Source organism: Mercenaria mercenaria, chromosome 1 (genome assembly GCF_021730395.1).
Source record: "Mercenaria mercenaria strain notata chromosome 1, MADL_Memer_1, whole genome shotgun sequence".
In the NCBI taxonomy this organism is placed as follows: Eukaryota; Metazoa; Mollusca; class Bivalvia; order Venerida; family Veneridae; genus Mercenaria; species Mercenaria mercenaria.
The window spans coordinates 114,023,489-114,043,982 of record NC_069361.1 but is presented as its reverse complement, the minus strand read 5'-3'; the positions used below and the strand labels follow the sequence as shown (position 1 = coordinate 114,043,982).

At 35.7% G+C, this 20,494-nt stretch overlaps 2 protein-coding genes across 2 annotated transcripts in view; one reads left to right on the top strand and one right to left on the bottom strand.

Moving 5' to 3' along the window:
- Positions 1-836: 836 nt before the first annotated feature.
- On the bottom strand, positions 837-2,801 carry LOC128547832 (uncharacterized). Its single transcript, XM_053521246.1, has 2 exons — positions 2,505-2,801; positions 837-1,445 (listed from the first exon to the last, which is right to left on the bottom strand). The coding sequence occupies exons 1-2, from the start codon at positions 2,783-2,785 to the stop codon at positions 1,022-1,024; spliced, it is 705 nt and encodes a 234-aa protein (XP_053377221.1). The 5' UTR covers positions 2,786-2,801; the 3' UTR covers positions 837-1,021.
- Positions 2,802-8,234: 5,433 nt separating this feature from the next.
- LOC123525331 (UDP-galactose transporter senju-like) overlaps positions 8,235-20,494 on the top strand; it is a 29,054-nt gene continuing 16,794 nt past the window's right edge. Inside the window, exons 1-2 of the mRNA XM_045304301.2 lie at positions 8,235-8,406; positions 19,902-20,019. Of these exons, the coding sequence (XP_045160236.2) occupies positions 8,322-8,406; positions 19,902-20,019 (203 nt within the window). The 5' untranslated portion in view covers positions 8,235-8,321. The remainder of the gene's footprint in view (positions 8,407-19,901; positions 20,020-20,494) is intronic.

Sequence of the window (20,494 nt, the reverse complement as noted above, 5' to 3'; positions counted from 1 at the left end):
TCATCTTAAATATTCAGCCTGTGCATGTCGATCGATGTAACTCTCATCGCAACAAAATAAAACGAAATTACATGTCACATTTCTTCTGTTTACAGGTTCCATATCACTGATCATATTTTAATCATTATCAAACTTATAATACTGTCATTATCTGCACAATTTAATATTTCAAATGATATGAACACAATTAAAGTGTTAATAAACAATCAATGCTAACACAATTTTTGACTGTATCGATTACATCGATGAGATATGTACTAACAAAAAGCCTCGAAATAACACATTTCAAGATGTAGACACCCTGTAATGTATTGATTATATCGTTGAGATGCGTACTTACAAAAGCCTCCCAATTACACAGTTTGAGATAAGTCATCTGATAATGTAACGATTCGATTAAATCGTTGAAATATGTATTTACAAAAGTCTCCTTATTATTCAAATAATTCTATACATCTGTTATACTTTTGAAAGGTTCTTTTGGAGTCTTGTATTTACCGCATTTCTTCCATAAAATGTAGAAGTATCGGGTTTAAAAGTATTTACAATTAAACTTTTGCTTTATCTCCCTAAGAAATATAAAAAATATTTTCTAAGATTCAATACAATCTTTTTAGTATTTAGTTTGAAAGAATAACAATGGTCAAGAGCTGAAAACCTATTCGTTTATCTGATAAAATAGAATTAAGATATAAGCCATAAAAATGAAATTGAAACGCAATAACACAAAAATATTAAACAATAAACCTAAAAATAAATAAAACATTAACAAAGTGTTACTTTTAAAGACTAAACACTTATGTCATATATATTTGGAATCTTTAGTGGAATAAAGACTAAACACTTATGTCATATATATTTGGAATCTTTAGTGGAATAAGTACTTTTCTCCAATGTTTTCTTTATCAGAAAGTAATAAACAAGTAAATTATTTTAAACTATAAGGAAATCAAAATTTGCTTCTTTGAATTATTTTCTAATCTGTTTAATTGTATTGACACATTTGCCATTATAAAATATTTTACAGTTTAACACTTGTGCACGAGTCATTTTTGTCCGCATTTACTCTGCTCCTTACGCCATTAACTATCACATGAGAGTGTCCATTTATACTGTTAATTCTAGCACTACCTTGTTCGTCTAAACCATCCTGCTCCACTTGTTGAGTTCCATTTATCTGCATCGCATTTTCATCTGGGACTGTGGTTGTGCCTATCACGATCGTATCTGGGTCAAGGATATCTTCTTGGTTGTGAATTGCTTCATTTGTGTGTTCTTGTAGTGCGACATTGCTTTTATGACCACTTGTATGTTTCTTTTTTATTTTAACCAAACCGCTATCGCTTGATTTGTCACTGTTTTCGCTGTCTGTATCGTTGAATACGACATTTATAGTATCTTGCTTGAAGTAGGATTTCTTTCTTTTGTACACAACCACAAATACCCTGGATGAAACAAAGTATACATTTGAATGATAATGAAGACATTTATGTATTTCTCAAAATTACTTTTGCGTCATTATTTTCCAGTTGTTTATTGAAATATGTTAAATGTAATACGGTGATATTTTCAAATAAAATATTCAATGGTGCAAAATTAAAATTGCACGCGGAAGAAAACGATACCTTTCGGATTGCACATTGAGTTTAGAATCACACGTGAATTTAATCTTTAACTCAAGTACTATAAACATTTTAAGTAATTATTTTAATTAAACTGATTTCTTCTTATGAACACCATAAATTTAAGTCATGGCTTAAGTACTATTGAAGAAATCACGCCAGTTGCTCATTCAATGAAATAATTTTTAACTTCTGCCGAAACAAACAAATATCCTTAAAACATCACAATTGGCTGTAAAAACACAATATATAAGGTGTTGAAAGTGAAGAGTGGAAGGTGCTTCATGTTTAGAGCAGAAAAATCTGAGACATGCAAATTACTACAAATTTGCATATTGATGTTGACATTGCGATGCCAGGATTTGAAAAAAAAATGAAACTGATAGAAAAGCGATTTTGAGTCGTGTCGAAGGGGTAAATATTTATGCGGTACATGTTAGGTAGAACGATTTATACAGCATTGATATTATTCCGCCTTAGAAAGTGAGATAATGAAATGTACCTTTTAGTATAATGAAAGAGCGCATTGTCTTACTGTCGCCACCATAACTGTTCACTGTGGTGCGGATCCTATTCTAGTAAACTCTGTGCTTCCGAGAAATCTACCCTTACCTATTATCTTTTAACAGAACATTCTCTACAGACAATTTGCAGATGTATCGCGTAGTGTCCGCTTCGAGTGCGATTTGTCGGGATTGAATCCGTGGCAAAGATAACTTTCTTAACATTTAGTTTTTAAAGAGCTGTTCCTGGGGGCTGCCTATGTATGAAGTAGGGGACACCTGATTGGCTGTTCATGAGCTTTGTAGCTCTAGTTGTGGAATATATATGGTTAACAGTAACAACATACGTGCCTATATAAAATAAATATATTGTACTTACATTATGAGAAAAGCTACACTTAAAACGCAGACAATTATTATAATACACGTTAAATCACATTTTGAAAGAGCCACGTGTCCAGAACAGTCCGTGGTCAGTGCTTCGCTTTCTTTCATTCCACATCTCCTGGCGATACTGCACACCTCCTTCTGACATAACTTTCCTGCAGCGGCGATCTTTAATTGGAAGTAGGTCAATATTGGTGGTGGACATGGTGCACAGTTCAAAAAGTCTTCAATTCCTCCACCGGAAGAACACGAACACGTGTGGAAGCTATTCATGGTTTCCACTGATTGTCATACAAACTTGTTATATAATATGACTGATGTTGTTAGTTACTTCCGATTTCGTTAGGGAAAAAATGATGTGTGTCTGAAAGATATAGAATATGGTATCAAACAAAAAATTCTTCAAGATTGTAAACAGGTTTTATGCTTTTGCTGTGTACTGTTTAAAGAAATGTTTTTATGTATTCATCATATTTATTATTAACTGGTTAGTAGTGATCCGTCGCCACTTTCTGGTTAAAGAAAGTTATTAATACTTGTATTTTTGTGAAGTAAATTTATTGCATATCTTTAAAGTATAAAAGTAAAGTTTTGAAAGATACACCGTACGACGTGCTCTTGAGAAGAAGCTGAAAGTCAAAATGCTCAGATTCTGCACGTGTTTTCAGTGTAGGTTCTGTTATGCTATGTAAACAGAAATCTATTTTTTCTACCAAACGTTTAATGATGTGCTTTTTAAAATCCTTTAAACATTATATTGATTTAAATCGGTATGTACCTTTCTAAGTCTTAAAACATATTTTGAACATCTGCCTTTATTATTTTCGTCATTTAAATTATCACTGTAAATGTTCGTGTTCAGTTCTTTTCGTCAACCTATAATCGGTTAATTGCAATTCAATCTGTACTTCAAAAATGACGGTACAAAATTAGACAACTGTACGTTACAATATCTTGAGTGAAATGATCATCAGTAAGTTTGCCTATTTGACAGTGATTCATATAACTAGACGAAAGCAGAAGATAGTTAATTAGATGCATCGTTGGTGAAAGACGGACAGACATTTGCATATGGTGAATTAAAAAAGTACTGTACCCTCTGAATATGAGTTAATACTAAGAATGATTATCAGGACGATTCCTGGATTTCATATGAAGATCATATTACATTCAACCAATATTTTGATATCGCAGAGAGTTATTATCCAGGGCGTGGCAACGAAACCAATTTTTTGAATCATTACCAAGGTAACAGACAGTTGTAAATGATACAAACAAGTATACCAGTGCGCTTTATTGATCGTATTACGCAGAACTTTGTAACATTAAACAATAAAATGGAATCTAATTCCATATACAAAACGAAACACCGCGATAATGAAATATTCTGAAGTATGGCAGACATAACAGAACAGAACATAAATTTATAAAAGACTTGTACATGTTATATCGTGATTATAATAGACAACATATTATCGTAATGTCGTTTTAACACATTTTTAAAACAAACTACAGTATTGTTATATGGAGATCAATTATCATATTTCATACAAGCATATTTTAGTCAAAGAATTTAGGCTTACATGTGCCGTTAGACATACTTCGAAATATCTTACCCGTTAACACATTTCAATTTAGTTAATTCATTCTCAAATTTTCTCAATCTACTCTACATCTTACCTGTATCGTCACATTATGTTCCTGTTCTATGAATCATTATATCCACATATAGCTTACCATTACTAATCAATAATAACACAGCTTTGAATCGATTGAATGGTCCAGCTGTAGGTGAGACACACCTTGTACTTATCAGCATCCGTTTGTCAATATTTTCACCATTGGCGTAGGAGCCGTGTGACGTGAAAGGGGTAGCAGGGCATTGTGGCATTCTAAACCTTTTAAGAAATGGGACTGGCCCCTCAAAGTTTGGCACAAAAAATTGTTATCGCAGAAAGGCCATTTAGAAGTAATATGGTACGTGGTTGCAATATATATTTCAGACAGTATTTAAGCAGTCTAATGATCTTAATTTGTTGTCAAGAAATTAACGGAAAAGGGTAAAGGTTCAGTACCCTATACGTCCATCAAAACCTCTAACTTGAAATCGCTCCTACGCCTGCATGTGCATCAGATATTCAAACTTAACTGAAAATGTATACAACCAATAGAAAATTTCTTCCATTAGCCTAGGCCTGATACAGACGGCCTAATCATGTGATTTGTTTTCGTGATTAATGAATTTGTCATAAAGCAATGAAATGTGGTATCAATACATCCGCATCAATAACATTTGAATTTAATGCTTACTCGCTTGGTTGCAGAAAATATTCAGATATGTCTGGAAATTAACAATTAGAACTTTTAAGGTAATTGATCAGTAATTCTGTATTCTCCGTATGCAGTTTCGGTTTTCTCCGGCATTTACAGAAAGCCGGCATGTGCCTTTTGAGTTACATTTATGTCCGAAGATACATGGATACATGGAAATTGTCGAGTTTCATTACAGTTCTTCTACATTAATTTCTGAAATTATGATGAAAGACAAACTTTACCTTTTTAGAATCCCTGATTAAATGACAGTTTAAGTGTTACCAATATGAAACAGAAACACGTAAATTACTTTGATACCTTGTATTTCATTTCCTGGTAACTTTAAAGATCAAATCACAAACAATCTTGCGGAAATGAAATTACACTGTTTTTTTATTTTATTTTATTGAATAATGGTTTTAGATAACGCCAAATGAATAGTAATTAAAATATAACGCTATATTTGTAAGCAAACATGAGCTACCAAAGGTACAATGTAATGCAATGTAATTCATATCTCCCTACCCCGTAAGGCTTCGACTGTGGTCTTCTTAAAATCAGGCTTCATGTCTACTCCTTTGATCTAACAGATAGAGCAGGAAAGTATTCACATTTTCGTAACACATGGTAGAAACAGTAAATAAGGAAGTAATTCTGTTCTGTTTGACTTACACAAGCGATCTTGTTTTCCACTTGGGGAACTTACTTTCAAAAGAAACATAGGCAGCAAGTTATTTTGGAGACTTTTGGAATCTTTTTATGCACTTCTTCAAAGAGCTTTTCTTGCGACATAGCAATTTAAGAAATTTTAGCGAAGTTATTGAAAGTATGCTTCATTAATTTTTTCACAAATTTCTTACCTTGGTGCGGTCAAGAATAAGAATGGTTTTGCAGTAGCCCTTGCTAGGGAGCTACAATTCAAACAGTAGAAATGTTTTCAGACTTCTTAATTTTAAAATGCATAAAGAAAACAAAGTTACAAGGATTTCTTTTGCTTTGACAGAATGACCCGGTTTTGACAAATACTTGAGCAAATGTGTCTGCTGTAAACAAATCTGAAACCGAATGCCCTTTAAAGGCAACGGACGCAACCACACAAACTATACTGAACAGCAAAAGAAACTATCTAGTTGTATAACTGGTATATTTTAGTATAAAAATTAATTTTTCAAATTTGAATTGTTTCTTCATACCGAAATTACGCTTGAAGAACTTTGATCAATATTTAAAAAAATCAACCAACCGTGAAGTCAATAGTCGTTTGAAATATCTTCTGCGCATCAGTTGCATTGTAACGTCCCAGTTGGGCGCTCACGCTTAATTTGATTCAGTCGTGCGGTGCAACCAACAATATTTTTTAACTTTATGCAGTTTTTCGAGTTAGTAAATTATCGATCAATATTTCCAATGACAATAAAATTTAACAAAGAAAATTGTGTTTATTACATGCGCACGTGAATTTCGTGCAAAACGGCTATTGTGGGACTACTGACATCAAGGTTGATTGATTTTTGTTAAATTTTACACGTGAAGTACTTCAAGGGTAATGTAATATGAAAAAACACAAGTGATTATAAATTAAAGTTTTTTAATAAAAAATACCCCGTAAAACTTGATAGTTTCCTTTGCTGTTCAGTATACTTGTAGACAGCGTTTGAGAGGTAATGAAATAAAAACATCTATAACGTCTCCTAGCAACGACATAAGTGAAACTGTTATACAAGAAGATTGACTAATGATCCTAAAAGACCAGATAGAGTCAATTTAGTTCACTTGATAAAAACATTCGTAGTATCAGAATGTTGTTTTAGATTTTCACATTTTATGATCCACTGAGATAAATTAAACAATCTTTTTATAACCAATGATATATGTTATAGTTAGAATTGTGATGAGTTTGAAGTCACGCCAACACGATGATATTACACTGTGCGGCTTTTGATTGTGGATAAATTCCCCAAGTGACCCTCCAGGTATTATTTCAAACATAGGTATGACACCATGGTAAAACTATTTGGCATCCTTTGATAATTATTTTGTATTTAGATGGCGAGTTTTAGTTATTTTGTTGGGTCATGACCTATAATTGTGTCGGTGCGATGTTAAACCCAACAAAAGAACTAAAACTCGCCATCTAAATACAAAATATTTATCAAAAAATGCCAAGTATCCGTGTAGATGCCAACGGCACAGAAAAGTTCCTGTCAAATTTTAACCCTGATAGGGCATGCGGATAAGACAAAATCAAATAAATCATAACACATACATCTTTCAAATTAAATGTTTTATCTTTCAGAAATTCAGTGATGAGAGATCTATACCTTCCCAGTGGAATAAAAATCCAATTTTAATCCCGCTTTGGCAAATGGTCCACGTCAAAAAGAATAAAACTGCTCCCTCACAATAGTATCTGCATAATACACTACTAGAATATGCTACCTTAGCAAAATACCACTGTGCGTGTGGATATTTCAAATAACCTCTCGTGGTATATAAGGCTCATAGTCTAAATAATGAGACCTCGGGTAGACCGATTTTACATTTCGGAGGCGGATATCGACAAGTCAAAAAAAATATAACGATATTCAACTCTCGAGTACAATTATTTGGACTAATAGCGAGCTCGAAGAGCAGGCCCGAAGGGCCTGCTCGAGAATCGAGCTTTACGGTAACGCAAGTATACTTTCACACTTGGTGATGGATTTGAAAAGTTTCGTCGGAAGTTCATAAAAAGCGCACCCTAGCGGATAGGTGTTCACAGGAAATACTTCTTTCCGGAGTGAATACAGAACTTCATTCAGTTGCTAAAAAATATTCATCACTCAACAATTATGAAAGAATGATTTCCAGTTGTTTGAAAAAAAAATATTATTTTCATTTGAAAGATCAAGCATCGGCCAGAAAATGTCATTAATAAGCAGAAAGAAACGGGAACGCGGTAATGACGTCACCGTGACACCGGCTTCCCATAAATTTTGCAACGTATGATATTCACTGTTATAGGTATGGTGACACTAAATGTAGACTTTTTCAAGTGAATATGTTCTCCTGAATTCTTGTGAGTAGTGAATAGTTTCTTTGTGACAAATAAATGATGCATAATATTTTTAGCTAAATCCGATTTCTTTGAGCTCGCTTTGAGGCTTTGCCTTATTTCATATTAAGGCTCACATAAATAGGTTTTTACTTTTTGTGGTACACAGGTCATTTTTAAAAGAACATAAGGCTAGTTATTCTTTTTTTTAATGGACCTGGCTATGTGTTACATGTGTTACATGTTAATTTTATATAGAAAATATAGAGCAAATTTAAAGGATATACTATTTAAGCGTGTGTAACCTGTACTTTTTTGGCTGGTGGTCTCAGACCTCAGTGGCGTCCTCGGAGCATTCGGAATACTTTGTCATTTCCATAGATACTAATAATTTGACAGACTGTCAACTTCGTAAAAATTCCAGAAATTTGCGTTTAAAACTGATAAAACACACGAAAAACAATGGCGTGGTGTTCGAAAGATTTGTTTCCAACAAAGATGAGCTTTGTTTATTTCATTTCATACATGGGACTTTTCATAAATCAAGGTGATTGTTGAAATGTCACATATTTTCGCGACAGTATTAAATTTCATTTTTATCTGGTGTTATAAGATGGACATTTTCAGGTATAAATCACAGACATTTGTGATCAAGTCCCCATCCCCTCCTGCCCCTGCCAAAGGTCAGCCAATATATCTAGACTTTTAAAACACACATATATGTCTCGATTTATGCCCTTTTCCTGTATCTTCGTGCCCCCTATGTATTCCCCCACTTAAATCCCAAAATTAGGCAAAATACATTCAAAAATATAAATATGATATTGAAGATAAACCTTTTATCTTTATCATGCAAACTGTTTTGTTTGGATATCCTAAACAGTCATTGTGAAATCTCAAGATGTTTCCACCATGTGTGTAACCTAAGTCATGGCTGCCATTTTCCTATGTCATCGTGCCACTTGTGTTATTTGGGTCGCTTATGTCATTCAAGCATGGAAATTTTCCCCTTCGATTAAATTAAGTTGGGAGAATTGGCAATGACCTTGGAATGAAACTGTCATAAGTTTTGGAAATGAAAATTTGGATATTTTAAAAATAATTGCATTGTACTTGGTTTCTTTGTAAGCAGCTACACATTTTTAATGATAGATATTTAATTAATGTGGATTAAAGGCAAACTACATGTTTTTTTATGCATTTTGCCTTCTTTGTTTACGAAATACCATGTGCTTATTATGTTAACACAATTTAGTGACGGCAGAGCTTTTGCATGAACTAGCAGCGCGTGTAAATGACAGAGGCACGAAGATATAGGAAGGCACGAAGATACAGGAATTGGGGATAGAATGGGAAGTGTTTTGTCACAGGAAATCATACCAAATATCTATGCATTAAGGAAGCTCCAACATAATTTATGATAAATTAGTGTTTATTACAGGGGTGTAAAATTTCACTCGCATTTTAAAGAAAGTGATGTCAAAGACGAAACGTAATATAATTACTAACATTAAATTTGCACAGGGTGCCTTTTAATCAGGGTTGGCAGAAACCCTGGTTTTGAGCATATTGCCTAGCCCAGTGGGTAATACTGGGAAAACCCGGGTTTTACAGGGCAATACTGGTCAATACTGGGCAATATAATATTTCAGTTCTATCTTCGATACATATTTCAACACTTGAGTTGACTAACAACCTATGTAGTAATAGCAGTGACACCTGCATGCCTAGTTCTATAATAGCTATAAAAATCTATAGAATAGACATTGTTATGATGATGATTGAGCACTTATTGACAAAGATATGGGGATTAAAGTTAAAAGTGTGAACAACTTTAACTTAAATCTGGTCATTTTACTCATGAAAATCAGTTTAGATCACATTGTCATTTCTATCAATATAACCAGAAAACTTAAAGGACCCTGTGTGGAATTGTTTTAATGTTACTGTGGATGATTAAATAAGATTGCAAAATGAAAAGACTGTGGTTAGTGCCAAAACTGAAAGTCCGAAAGGTCATAAGAAAAGAAAAGATTTATTTTGAATCGGCAAGACAATTACAAGTAACATAAGCTCCAATGAGCTTTTTTAACCGACTCTATAACAAAATTAATGTAGGTTAACATAAGTAAATAGGCTACAAAGAAGAAAGGATAATTTACAACATAAAGTCTATGAGAAATGTGCTAATCCTACCAACTTTGGTTTAAAACTGCTTAAAAGAAGAATTAGTGTAAGTTCACCAGGAAATATGGGGCAAAAGTGCCATAGTTAAAAATATCTTAAAAAATCAGAATATCACTCAAATCAGAAAGTCAGAAATGTTACACTGTGCTTTCAAATTTTGGTATTATTCAGACAAAACTCAGAAACAGACTTGGGATCGAAAAAACTGCAAAACTTGAGTTCAGTTACATAATAAAGAAGAACTAGACTGGTAAACATCATAATTATGTTAAGCAAAATCTAGTTGACCTAGCGAGATCTAACTATAAATGTTGAAAGGTGTTTACTTTCACATAAAAAAAAATTTGTTGTGTAAATAAACCAAAATTTTGTTAATGAAACTGTTGTCGTTTACCTGTCACTTCACCAATGGTTTCAAAGTAAGTAAAACTAAATGTAAGAATTAGCTCACACTTTATAACATAGAAACTCAATTGTTTTGGTAAAAAAAAACTGTTTGCAAAAATTCTTGAAAACCCCTGTTTAATTTACTGAACTGCTAAGTTAAAAGTCTATGGCTTTTTAGCTCACCAGAGCACAAAGTGCTCAGGGTGAGCTATTGTGATCGCTCACCGTCCGGCGTCCGTCCGTCCGTCCACACTTTCCTTTAAACAACATCTCCTCCTAAACTAACAGGCCAATTTTGATGAAACTTCACAGGGATGTTCCTTGGATGGTCTTCTTTAAAAATTGTTCAAAGAATTAAATTCCATGCAGAACTCTGGTTGCCATGGCAACAGAAAGGAAAAACTTTAAAAATCTTCTTCTCAAAAAACAGAAGCCCTAGAGCTTAGATATTTGGTGTGAAGCATTGCCTAGTGGACCTCTACCAAGTTTGTTCAAATCATGACCTCCCCCCCCCCCCGCCCTAGGGGTCACTTGATTTTACATAGGAAAATCTTAAAAAATCTTCTTCTCAAAAACCAGAAGCCCTAGAGCTTAGATATTTGACATGTAGCATTGCCTAGAGGACCTCTACTAAAGTTGTTCAAATCATGACCCCGGGGTCAAAATTGACCCCGCCCTAGGGGTCACTTGATTTTACATAGGAAAATATACAAAAATTTTCTAAAAGTAAACAGAAGGCCTAGAGCTTAGATATTTCACGTGTAGCATTGCCTAGTGGACCTCTACAAAATTTGTTCAAATCATGAACCCCAGGGTCAAAATTGACCCCGCCCCAGAGGTCACTTGATTTTACATAAAGGAAAATCTTCAAAAATTTTCTAAAAATAAACCAGAAGGCCTAGAGCTTAGATATTTAATGTGTAGCATTGCCTAGTAGACTTCTACAAAATTGTTCAAATCATGACCTCCGGGATCAAATTGACCCCGCCCAATGGGGTTACTTGATTGTACATAGAAAAATCTTCAAATTTTTCTAAAAATAAACCAGAAGGCCTACAGCTTAGATATTTGACATGTAGCATTGCCTAATGGACCTCTACAAAATCTGTTCAAATCATGACCCCTGGGGTCAATTTGATTTTACATAGGAAAATCTTCAAAAATTTTCTAAAAATAAACCAGAAGGCCTACAGCTTAGATATTTCACGTGTAGCATTGCCTAGTGGACCTCTACAAAATCTGTTCAAATCATGACCCCCGGGGTCAAAATTGACCCCGTTCCAGGGGTCACTTGATTTTACATAGGAAAATCTTCAAAAAATGTCTAAAAATAAACCAAAAGGCCTAGATCTTAGATATTTGACGTGTAGCATTGCCTAGTAGACTTCTACAAAAAAATTTCAAATCATGACCCCCGGGATCAAATTGACCCCGCCCCATGGGGTCACTTGATTTTACATAGGAAAATCTTCAAAAATTTTCTAAAAATAAACCAGAAGGCCTAGATCTTAGATATTTGACGTTTAGCATTGCCTAGTAGACTTCTACAAAAAAAAATTCAAATCTGGACCCCCCAGGGTCAAATTTACCCCGCTCCAGGGGTCACTTGATTGTATATAGGGAAATCTTCATAAATTTGCTAAAAATAAACCAGAAGGCCTAGATCTTAGATATTTGATATGTTACATTGCCTAGTAGACTTCTACAAACTTTGTTCCATTCATGACCCCCGGGGTAAACTTGGCCCCGCCTCAGGGGTTACTTGATTGTAAATCTTCCAAAAAAATTCTAAAAATCATCAGTTTGACATTTGAAACATGTAGCTCATATTACTCTGGTGAGCGATCCAGGGTCATCATGACCCTCTTGTTTAAGGTTAATCTTTTAGCACTATAGAATAGGGATGGCAGTAGGAACCATTTTGATGTTTACCCGGTATTCATAATTCATAGTTTTTAGCTCACCTGTCACGAAGTGACAAGGTGAGCTATTGTGACCGCTTGATGTCCGTCGTGCGTCAACAATTTGTAAAAAAATCTTCTTCTTGAAAACCACTGGGCAGAATTACACCAAACTTCACAGGAATGTTCCTTGGGTGGCCCCCTTTCAAAATTGTTCAAAGAATTGAATTCCATGCAGAACTCTGGTTGCCATGGCAACCGAAAGGAAAAACTTTAAAAATCTTCTTCTCAAAAACCAGAAGCCCTAGAGCTTAGATATTTGGTGTGAAGCATTGCCTAGTGGACCTCTACCAAGTTTGTTCAAATCATGACCCCGGGATCAAAATTGACCCCGCCCCAGGGGTCACTTGATTTTACATATGAAAATCTTCAAAAAAATTCTAAAAATAAACCAGAAGGCCTAGAGCTTATTTGACATGTAGCATTGCCTAGTGGACCTCTACAAAATTTATTTAAATCATGAACCCCGGGGTCAAAATTGACCCCGCCCCAGGGGTCACTTGATTTTAAAATAGGAAAATCTTGAAAAATCTTCTTCTCAAAAACCAGAAGCCCTAGAGCTTAGATATATGGTGTGAAGCATTGCCTAGTGGACCTCTACCAATTTTGTTCAAATCATGACCCCGGGGTCAAAATTGACCCCACCCCAGGGGTCACTTGATTTTGCATATGAAAATCTTCAAAAAAATTCTAAAAATAAACCAGAAGGCCTAGAGCTTAGATATTTGAATGTAGCATTGCCTAGTGGACCTCTACTAAAGTTGTTCAAATCATGACCCCACGGTCAAAATTGACCCCGTCCCAGGGGTCACTTGATTTTACATATGAAAATCTTCAAAAAAATTCTAAAAATTAACCAGAAGGTCTAGAGCTTAGATATTTGACATGTAGCGTTGCCTAGTGGACCTTTACAAAATTTGTTTAAATCATGACCCTCGGGGTCAAAATTGGCCCCGTCACCAGGGTCACTTGATTTTACATAGGAAAATCTTAAAAAATCTTCTTCTCAAAAACCAGAAGTCCTAGAGCTTAGATATTTGACATGTAGCATTGCCTAGTGGACCTCTACTAAAGTTGTTCAAATCATGACTCCTGGGGTCAAAATTGACCCCGCCCTAGGGGTCACTTGATTTTACATATATGAAAATCTTCAAAAAATTTCTGAAAATAAACCAGAAGGCCTAGAGCTTAGATATTTCACATGTAGCATGGCCTAGTGGACCTCTACAACATTTGTTCAAATCATGACCCCCAGGATCAAAATTGACCCCGCCCCAGGGGTCACTTGATTTTACATATGAAAATCTTCAAAAATTTTCTAAAAATAAACCAGAAGGCCTAGATCTTACATGTAGCATTGCCTAGTAAACTTCTACAAAATTTGTTAAAATCATGACCCCCGGGGTCAGATTGACCCAGCCCCAGGATTACTTGATTGTGCATAGGGAAATCTTCATAAATTTGCTAAAAATAAACCAGAAGGCCTAGATCTTAAAGCTTTAGCTAAGAAATTTGTTCAAGCAAGCAACTCTACTCAGGTGAGCGATATAGGGTCATCATGGCCCTCTTGTTTTCCTAGTGTTAAACTCTGGTCAGTGATTTTTAAGATAGTGGATGAAATATTATGTAAACGGGTAGAAGAGCATTATGTGATTTTCAGAGTTCAACGCCTGTAAATTTTGACCCCAAATCTTTCTTTTAAAATTTATATCTACTGTACAGGAAGTACATTGGAACCTGACATCAAAACAAAACGCTTGTTAAATTTTCTCATGAATGACTTTAGTTACAATATTTTCAAAATTCATAATAAATACATGTACAATAAAAACCTAGTGAAAAAAAAGGAAATTGAGAAGAAAAAAAATCTGGTTCTGGCGATCAGGATCGAACTCCCAGCTGCTGAATTGCTAAGCGAACACGCAATTATTATGCCACAGTGGAACTATGACGTCATATATCACAAATACCAGTATATATATAATTTCAGTTATGGCAGCATGGTGAAAATAATTTCACATTGAAAATATTGTATTTTTAGCTCACCAGAGCACAAAGTGCTCAAGGTGAGCTATTGTGACAGGTCATTGTCCGTCAGCGTGCGGTGTGCGTCGTCCGGCATCCGTCAACATTTGCCTTGCGACCACTCAAGAGGCCACATTTGTGGCCCAGTCTTTATGAAACTTGGTCAGAATGTTGGTCTTGATGATCTGTAGGTCAAGTTCGAAACTGGGGCATGTTGGGTCAAAAACTAGCCTTACTAGGTCAGTAGGCCAGGTCAAAGGAAAAGCTTGTGAACAGTCAAGAGGCCACATTTGTGACCTAATCTTTATGAAACTTTGTCAGAATGTTTGTCTTGATGATCTCTAGGTCAAGTACGAAACTGGGTCATGTGGGTTCAAAAACTAAGTCAGTAGGTCAGATCAACTATAGTGAGCGCTATATAGGGCCGTCATGGCCCTCTTGTTTTTCTTCATAGAAAATGTATTTAGCACTGATTTCTTATTATCAGACAATTTACCTTTTTATTCAATGTTCAAAGCAGTAAGCAACAACAAATATGTCATGAAATAATATTCTCATGTCGAAATGGCAAATTTGAAATTATGTCATTTAAGTAACTTGGTCATCTTGGTGAGTACTTTGCGATGCATCGCTCTGTGGCTGTGTTTGACTGTTTGGGGTTTGGGGTGCAATCTACCCTTACCTCTTATTATACACCTGTCTCTGAAAGCTATATGTGAACACCCGTGGTGGGCGAAGGTTCGACGTCGAAAGGCATGTCTGCTCTCTAAGTCAAACAGTTTTTATCCAATCTTCACCGAACTTGGTGACATTGTTTGTGGGCAAAATATCTTGGCCAACGTCGATAACCAGCAATATCACTCCAGGCACTCTTGAGTTATGGCCCTTGAATTACTCAAAATCTGCAAATCTATCCTTGTCCGCCCTCTAAGTTAAACAGTTTTCATCCAGTCTTCACCAAACTTAGTGACAATGTTTGTGGGATAATATCTCAGCTAAGTTCGATAACCAGCAAAATCACCCCAGGCACTCTTGGATTATGGCCCTGGAAAAATTGTGAATTTAGCCTTGTCCACTCTCTAAGTCAACACTTTTCATCTGATCTTCTACAAACTTGCAGATAATGTTTGTTGGCATAATATCTCAGCCAAGTTTGATAATCAGCCAAAATGCCCCAGGCACTCCTGGATTATGGCCCTTGAATCACTCAAAATCTGCAGATTTTGCCTTGTCCGCTCTCTAAGTCGAAAAGTTTTCATCTGATCTTCACCAAACTTGCTGACAATGTTTATGAGCAAAATATGTCAGCTGAATTCGATAATCAGCCAAATCACCGGAGGCACTCTTGGATTATGGCCCTTGACTTAGGCCAAATTCGATGACGGGTGTATTTTGTGACAGTCTGCCACTCTTGTTATGTCTCCCACCACACAGTGGTTTGGGAGACATATTTATTTACTCCAGCCTGTGTGTCTGTCTCTGTGTGCGTGTGTCTGTCTGTCACAAAGTTTGTTCGCTTGTCGAAGATTTCTCATCCGATCTTCACCAAACTTGAACAAAATGTGTTTGACAATAAGAACTCGGCCAAGTTCGATAACTAGCCAAATCGGTCCAGGCATATAGGAGTTACGGCCCTTGAATGACCAAAAATGGGCCTTTTTACTCTTGTCCGCACTCTAAGTCAAACATTTCTCATCTGATCTTCACCAAACTTGAACAAAATGTGTTTGACCATAAGACCTCGGCCAAGTTCGATAACTAGCCAAATCGGTCCAGGCATATAGGAGTTACGGCCCTTGAATTACCAAAAAATCGGCTTTTTAGCTCACCTGTCACGAAGTGACAAGGTGAGCTTTTGTGATCGCGCAGCGTCCGTCGTCAGTGCGTCTGTCCGTGCGTGCGTGCGTACGTAAACTTTTCCTTGTGACATCTCTAGAAGTCACAGTTTTCATGGGATCTTTATGAAAATGGGTCAGAGTGTTCATCTTGGTAAATTCTAGGTCAAATTCGAAACTGGGTCACGTGCGGCCAAAAACTAGGTCAGTAGGTCTAAAAATAGAAAAACCTTGTGACCACTCTAGAGGCCATAATTTTCAATGGATCTTTATGAAAGTTAATCAGAATGTTCACCTTGATGATTTCTAGGGCAAGTTCGAAACTGGGTCACGTGCGGCCAATAACTAGGTCAGTAGGTCTAAAAATACAAAAACCTTGTGACCACTCTAGAGGCCATAATTTTCAATGGATCTTCATGAAAATTGGTCAGAATGTTCACCTTGATGATATCTAGATCAATTTTGAATCTGGGTCACATGCGGCCAATAACTAGGTCAGTAGGTCTAAAAATAGAAAAACCTTGTGACCACTCTAGAGGCCATAATTTTCAATGGATCTTCATGAAAGTTGGTCAGAATGTTCACCTTGATGATATCTAGGTCAAGTTCGAATCTGGGTCACGTGCGGCCAATAACTAGGTCAGTAGGTCTAAAAATAGAAAAACCTTGTGACCACTCTAGAGGCCATAATTTTCAATGGATCTTCATGAAATTTGGTCAGAATGTTCACCTTGATGATATCTAGGTCAAGTTCGAATCTGGGTCACATGCGGCCAATAACTAGGTCAGTAGGTCTAAAAATAGAAAAACCTTGTGACCACTCTAGAGGCCATAATTTTCAATGGATCTTCATGAAAGTTGGTCAGAATGTTCACCTTGATGATACTTAGGTCAAGTTCGAATCTGGGTCACGTGTGGCCAATAACTAGGTCAGTAGGTCTAAAAATAGAAAAACCTTGTGACCACTCTAGAGGCCATAATTTACCATGGATCTTCATGAAAGTTGGTCAGAATGTTCACCTTGATGATATCTACGTCAGGTTCGAATCTGGGTCACGTGCGGCCAATAACTAGGTCAGTAGGTCTAAAAATAGAAAAACCTTGTGACCACTCTAGAGGCCATAATTTTCAATGGATCTTCATGAAAATTGGTCAGAATGTTCAACTTGATGATATCTAGGTTAATTTCGAAACTGGGTCACGTTCGGCCAAAAACTAGGTCAGTAGGTCTAAAAATAGAAAAACCTTGTGACCTCTCTAGAGGCCATATTTTTCAATGGATCTTCATGAAAATTGGTCAGAATGTTCACCTTGATGATATCTAGGTCAAGTTCGACTTGGTTACCTGCGATCAAAAACTAGGTCAGTAAGTCAAAAAATAGAAAAAACTTGTGACCTCATTAATTGATAGATTTGTTTCAAACTTATAAATAAGTATTCCTCATCATCACCCACATCAAATTGCACAAGGGCCATAACTCTTGCATAAATATTTCATGAATTATAAAGATTTCAATACTGATAAAATTAGTTAAAATAAGCAACTAAACTCAGGTGAGCGATACAGGGCCATCATGGCCCTCTTGTTTACTCTTGTCCGCACTCAAAGTCAAACATTTCTCATTTGATCTTCACCAAACTTGATCAAAATGTGTTTGGCCATATGACCTTGGCCAAGTTCGATAACTAGCCAAGTCGGTCCAGGCATTTTGGGGTTACAGCCCTTGAATTACCGAAAAAATCGGCCTTTTTGCTTTTGTCTGCACTCTAAGTCGAACATTTCTCATCTGATCTTCACCAAATTTGAACAAAATGTGTTTGACCATAAGACCTCGGACAAGTTCGATAATGAGCCAAATCGGTCCAGGCATTTTTAAGTTCTGGCCCTTGAATTGTAGTGAGTAAACAGTATATAAAGACTGACTTGCTATTTAGATGATTAGGCAGTTGTGGGAGACATTCGCTTTTCTCAAAAGCAGCTCTAGTTTTTGATAATGTGATAGGAAAAATAATTATCTTCTACTAAATATCAAGCTTTGAAAATGGTTGTAACAGAATATTAATAATGTTAATATGTATTTCCTATATGTGTACAATGTGCTTCTTCAGTTATATCATTAAGAAAGATAGGCACTAGTTTTAATTCAGTAATTGTATATAAATATGTTGAAAATAGATTTTGACTAAACAGAAACGGTACATTTATTAGATAAATGTACCATTTCTGTTTAGTCAAAATCTATTTTATAATATATAATGTAGGGATAATACACGTTTTTTTGTGTATTAACGTCTGCCGAAGCCCACGGGACCGAAGGTCAAGGTCACAAACATATCCCAAGGGCTTCTGCAGATATTAGTACAAAACAAACGTGTATTAACAGTATTTTTGCATAAAAAAAAATTATATGACAACTAAATGCATTGTTTTCATGTGTTTACATACTTTACAATTCCAGTACATTTTTGAGTTACCATTTGGTTGTTCTTGGAAATGGTAAACATGTTTAGATATCCATAACCAGGGTCCAGAAATCAACAACACTTCCAAAAGCATGTAATGAAGGTTTTTAACCATTAAAACGATTCATAAATAACAAACAATTTCACAAGTTACACGCAATTCTTACAAATTCACGGTTATAAATCAACAAAAAATTAATCAACTCAGACTTCTAAAAGGGGTATAAATAACTTACAGGATGGAGCGAGTACATACATATTTGGGGTAGTGCGTTTGGGTTTGGTATCTGATACAGCAAAACATACTAAAACTTAATATGGATTAGATTGCATCTTTTATGCTACAAGAGGAGCTTATTATGAAGAATCAAGATGCAGATACCAGATGTCAACCTGCACAGAAATACATATACATCACCATTTCAAAAATAAAAATCATGTATTAACAGCACATGAATTGCCTTGTTTGCACACGATTTTTCTCCTGTTAATTATTACTTAATAGTCATTGGCGGATCCAGTAAAAAATAGTTTTCATGCAAGAATGCAAGCATTTCTTCATCATTGACTTCTTTATCAATATTATTATTATAATTATTATTATTATTATACCAGATTTATATAGTGCCCTTTTCATGATAAACACGTTCAAAGGCGCTTTACATATAGCGAAATCATAGCCACACAGGGTGCGAAATTCATCCTTTACTGGTACATACACAGAGCGTTCTGACCAGAGAGACAGAGTGAGATAAAGCCCCCAGAGCAGATAGAGAGAAATGCTTTCTAAATACAGGCCTGTCCTTCTAACTTAGCCTAGCTCATTGTGAATAGACAGTCTGTTTCTTTAACATGCCCGGTGTATAGCACTGATACATGCGAGGCCGTCTTTCCTGGGAAGAACCAGTACACTACAGGTAGTCTTAGTTAAGTGGGAGACACTTAAGAGCATCTCAGAAATTTCCAGTGCCTGGATTGGGATTCGCATCCTGGACCTCTGGATTGACAGTCAAGCGTGTTACCACTAGACCACCGGCCCATCAGTAAATGAGGTTGTAATGTTATAGTCATTAAAAACCCCGATATTTCCTTAAATATTTCATTTATATATTTATTATGATGTTGGTATAACCATTCGTTTTCTGTATTTAAATGAAGTGGTCTATATTTGGTGTAATTGACAGGTATATTGGTGACAGCATCAAAATCAAAGAACAATACGTACAGTTACAATACAGTTACAGTGGTTCTACTGACAGAGTGTGTGAAACTAGTTGCTGCCATTTTAATCTATTTAAAAGAGTAAGTATTAAACTTACATCAACATCTGAATTGAGAGATTCTATATCAAAGGAACATGACTTTTTTAAAGGCACAAATAGACATATCAGCTTCTTGTGCCTCCCAACAATTGGGAGCTGGGGCACTGAAAGTCTTTACTAGTGCTTGAAAGTTTATGTTGCAGTAATCTTAAAAATATATGAGCCACGCCATGAGAAAACCAACATAGTGTCTTCGCGATCAGCATGGATCCAGCCCAGCCTGCACATCCATGCAGTCTGGTCAGCATCCATTCTGTTTGCTTTCAAAGCCTATTGCAATTAGAGAAACCATTAGCGAACAGCATGGATCCAGACCAGCCTGCACATCGGCGCAGTCTGGTCACAAAGCCACTATGTTGGTTTTCTCATGATGTAGCTCAGTTATCACCTAGATATTAAAGTAGATAATGACATTAGAATTATTTTGTTCTATCTAATTAAGCTAAGCTGTATTT

Bases quoted from the DNA above. Each gene is read 5' to 3' on its own strand.
- LOC128547832 (XM_053521246.1), bottom strand. From the start codon at position 2,785: ATGAATAGCTTCCACACGTGTTCGTGTTCTTCCGGTGGAGGAATTGAA. The intron at 1,446-2,504 runs GTAAGTACAATA...TGTTTCATCCAG, and splicing joins AGTGTAGCTTTTCTCATAAT to GGTATTTGTGGTTGTGTACA.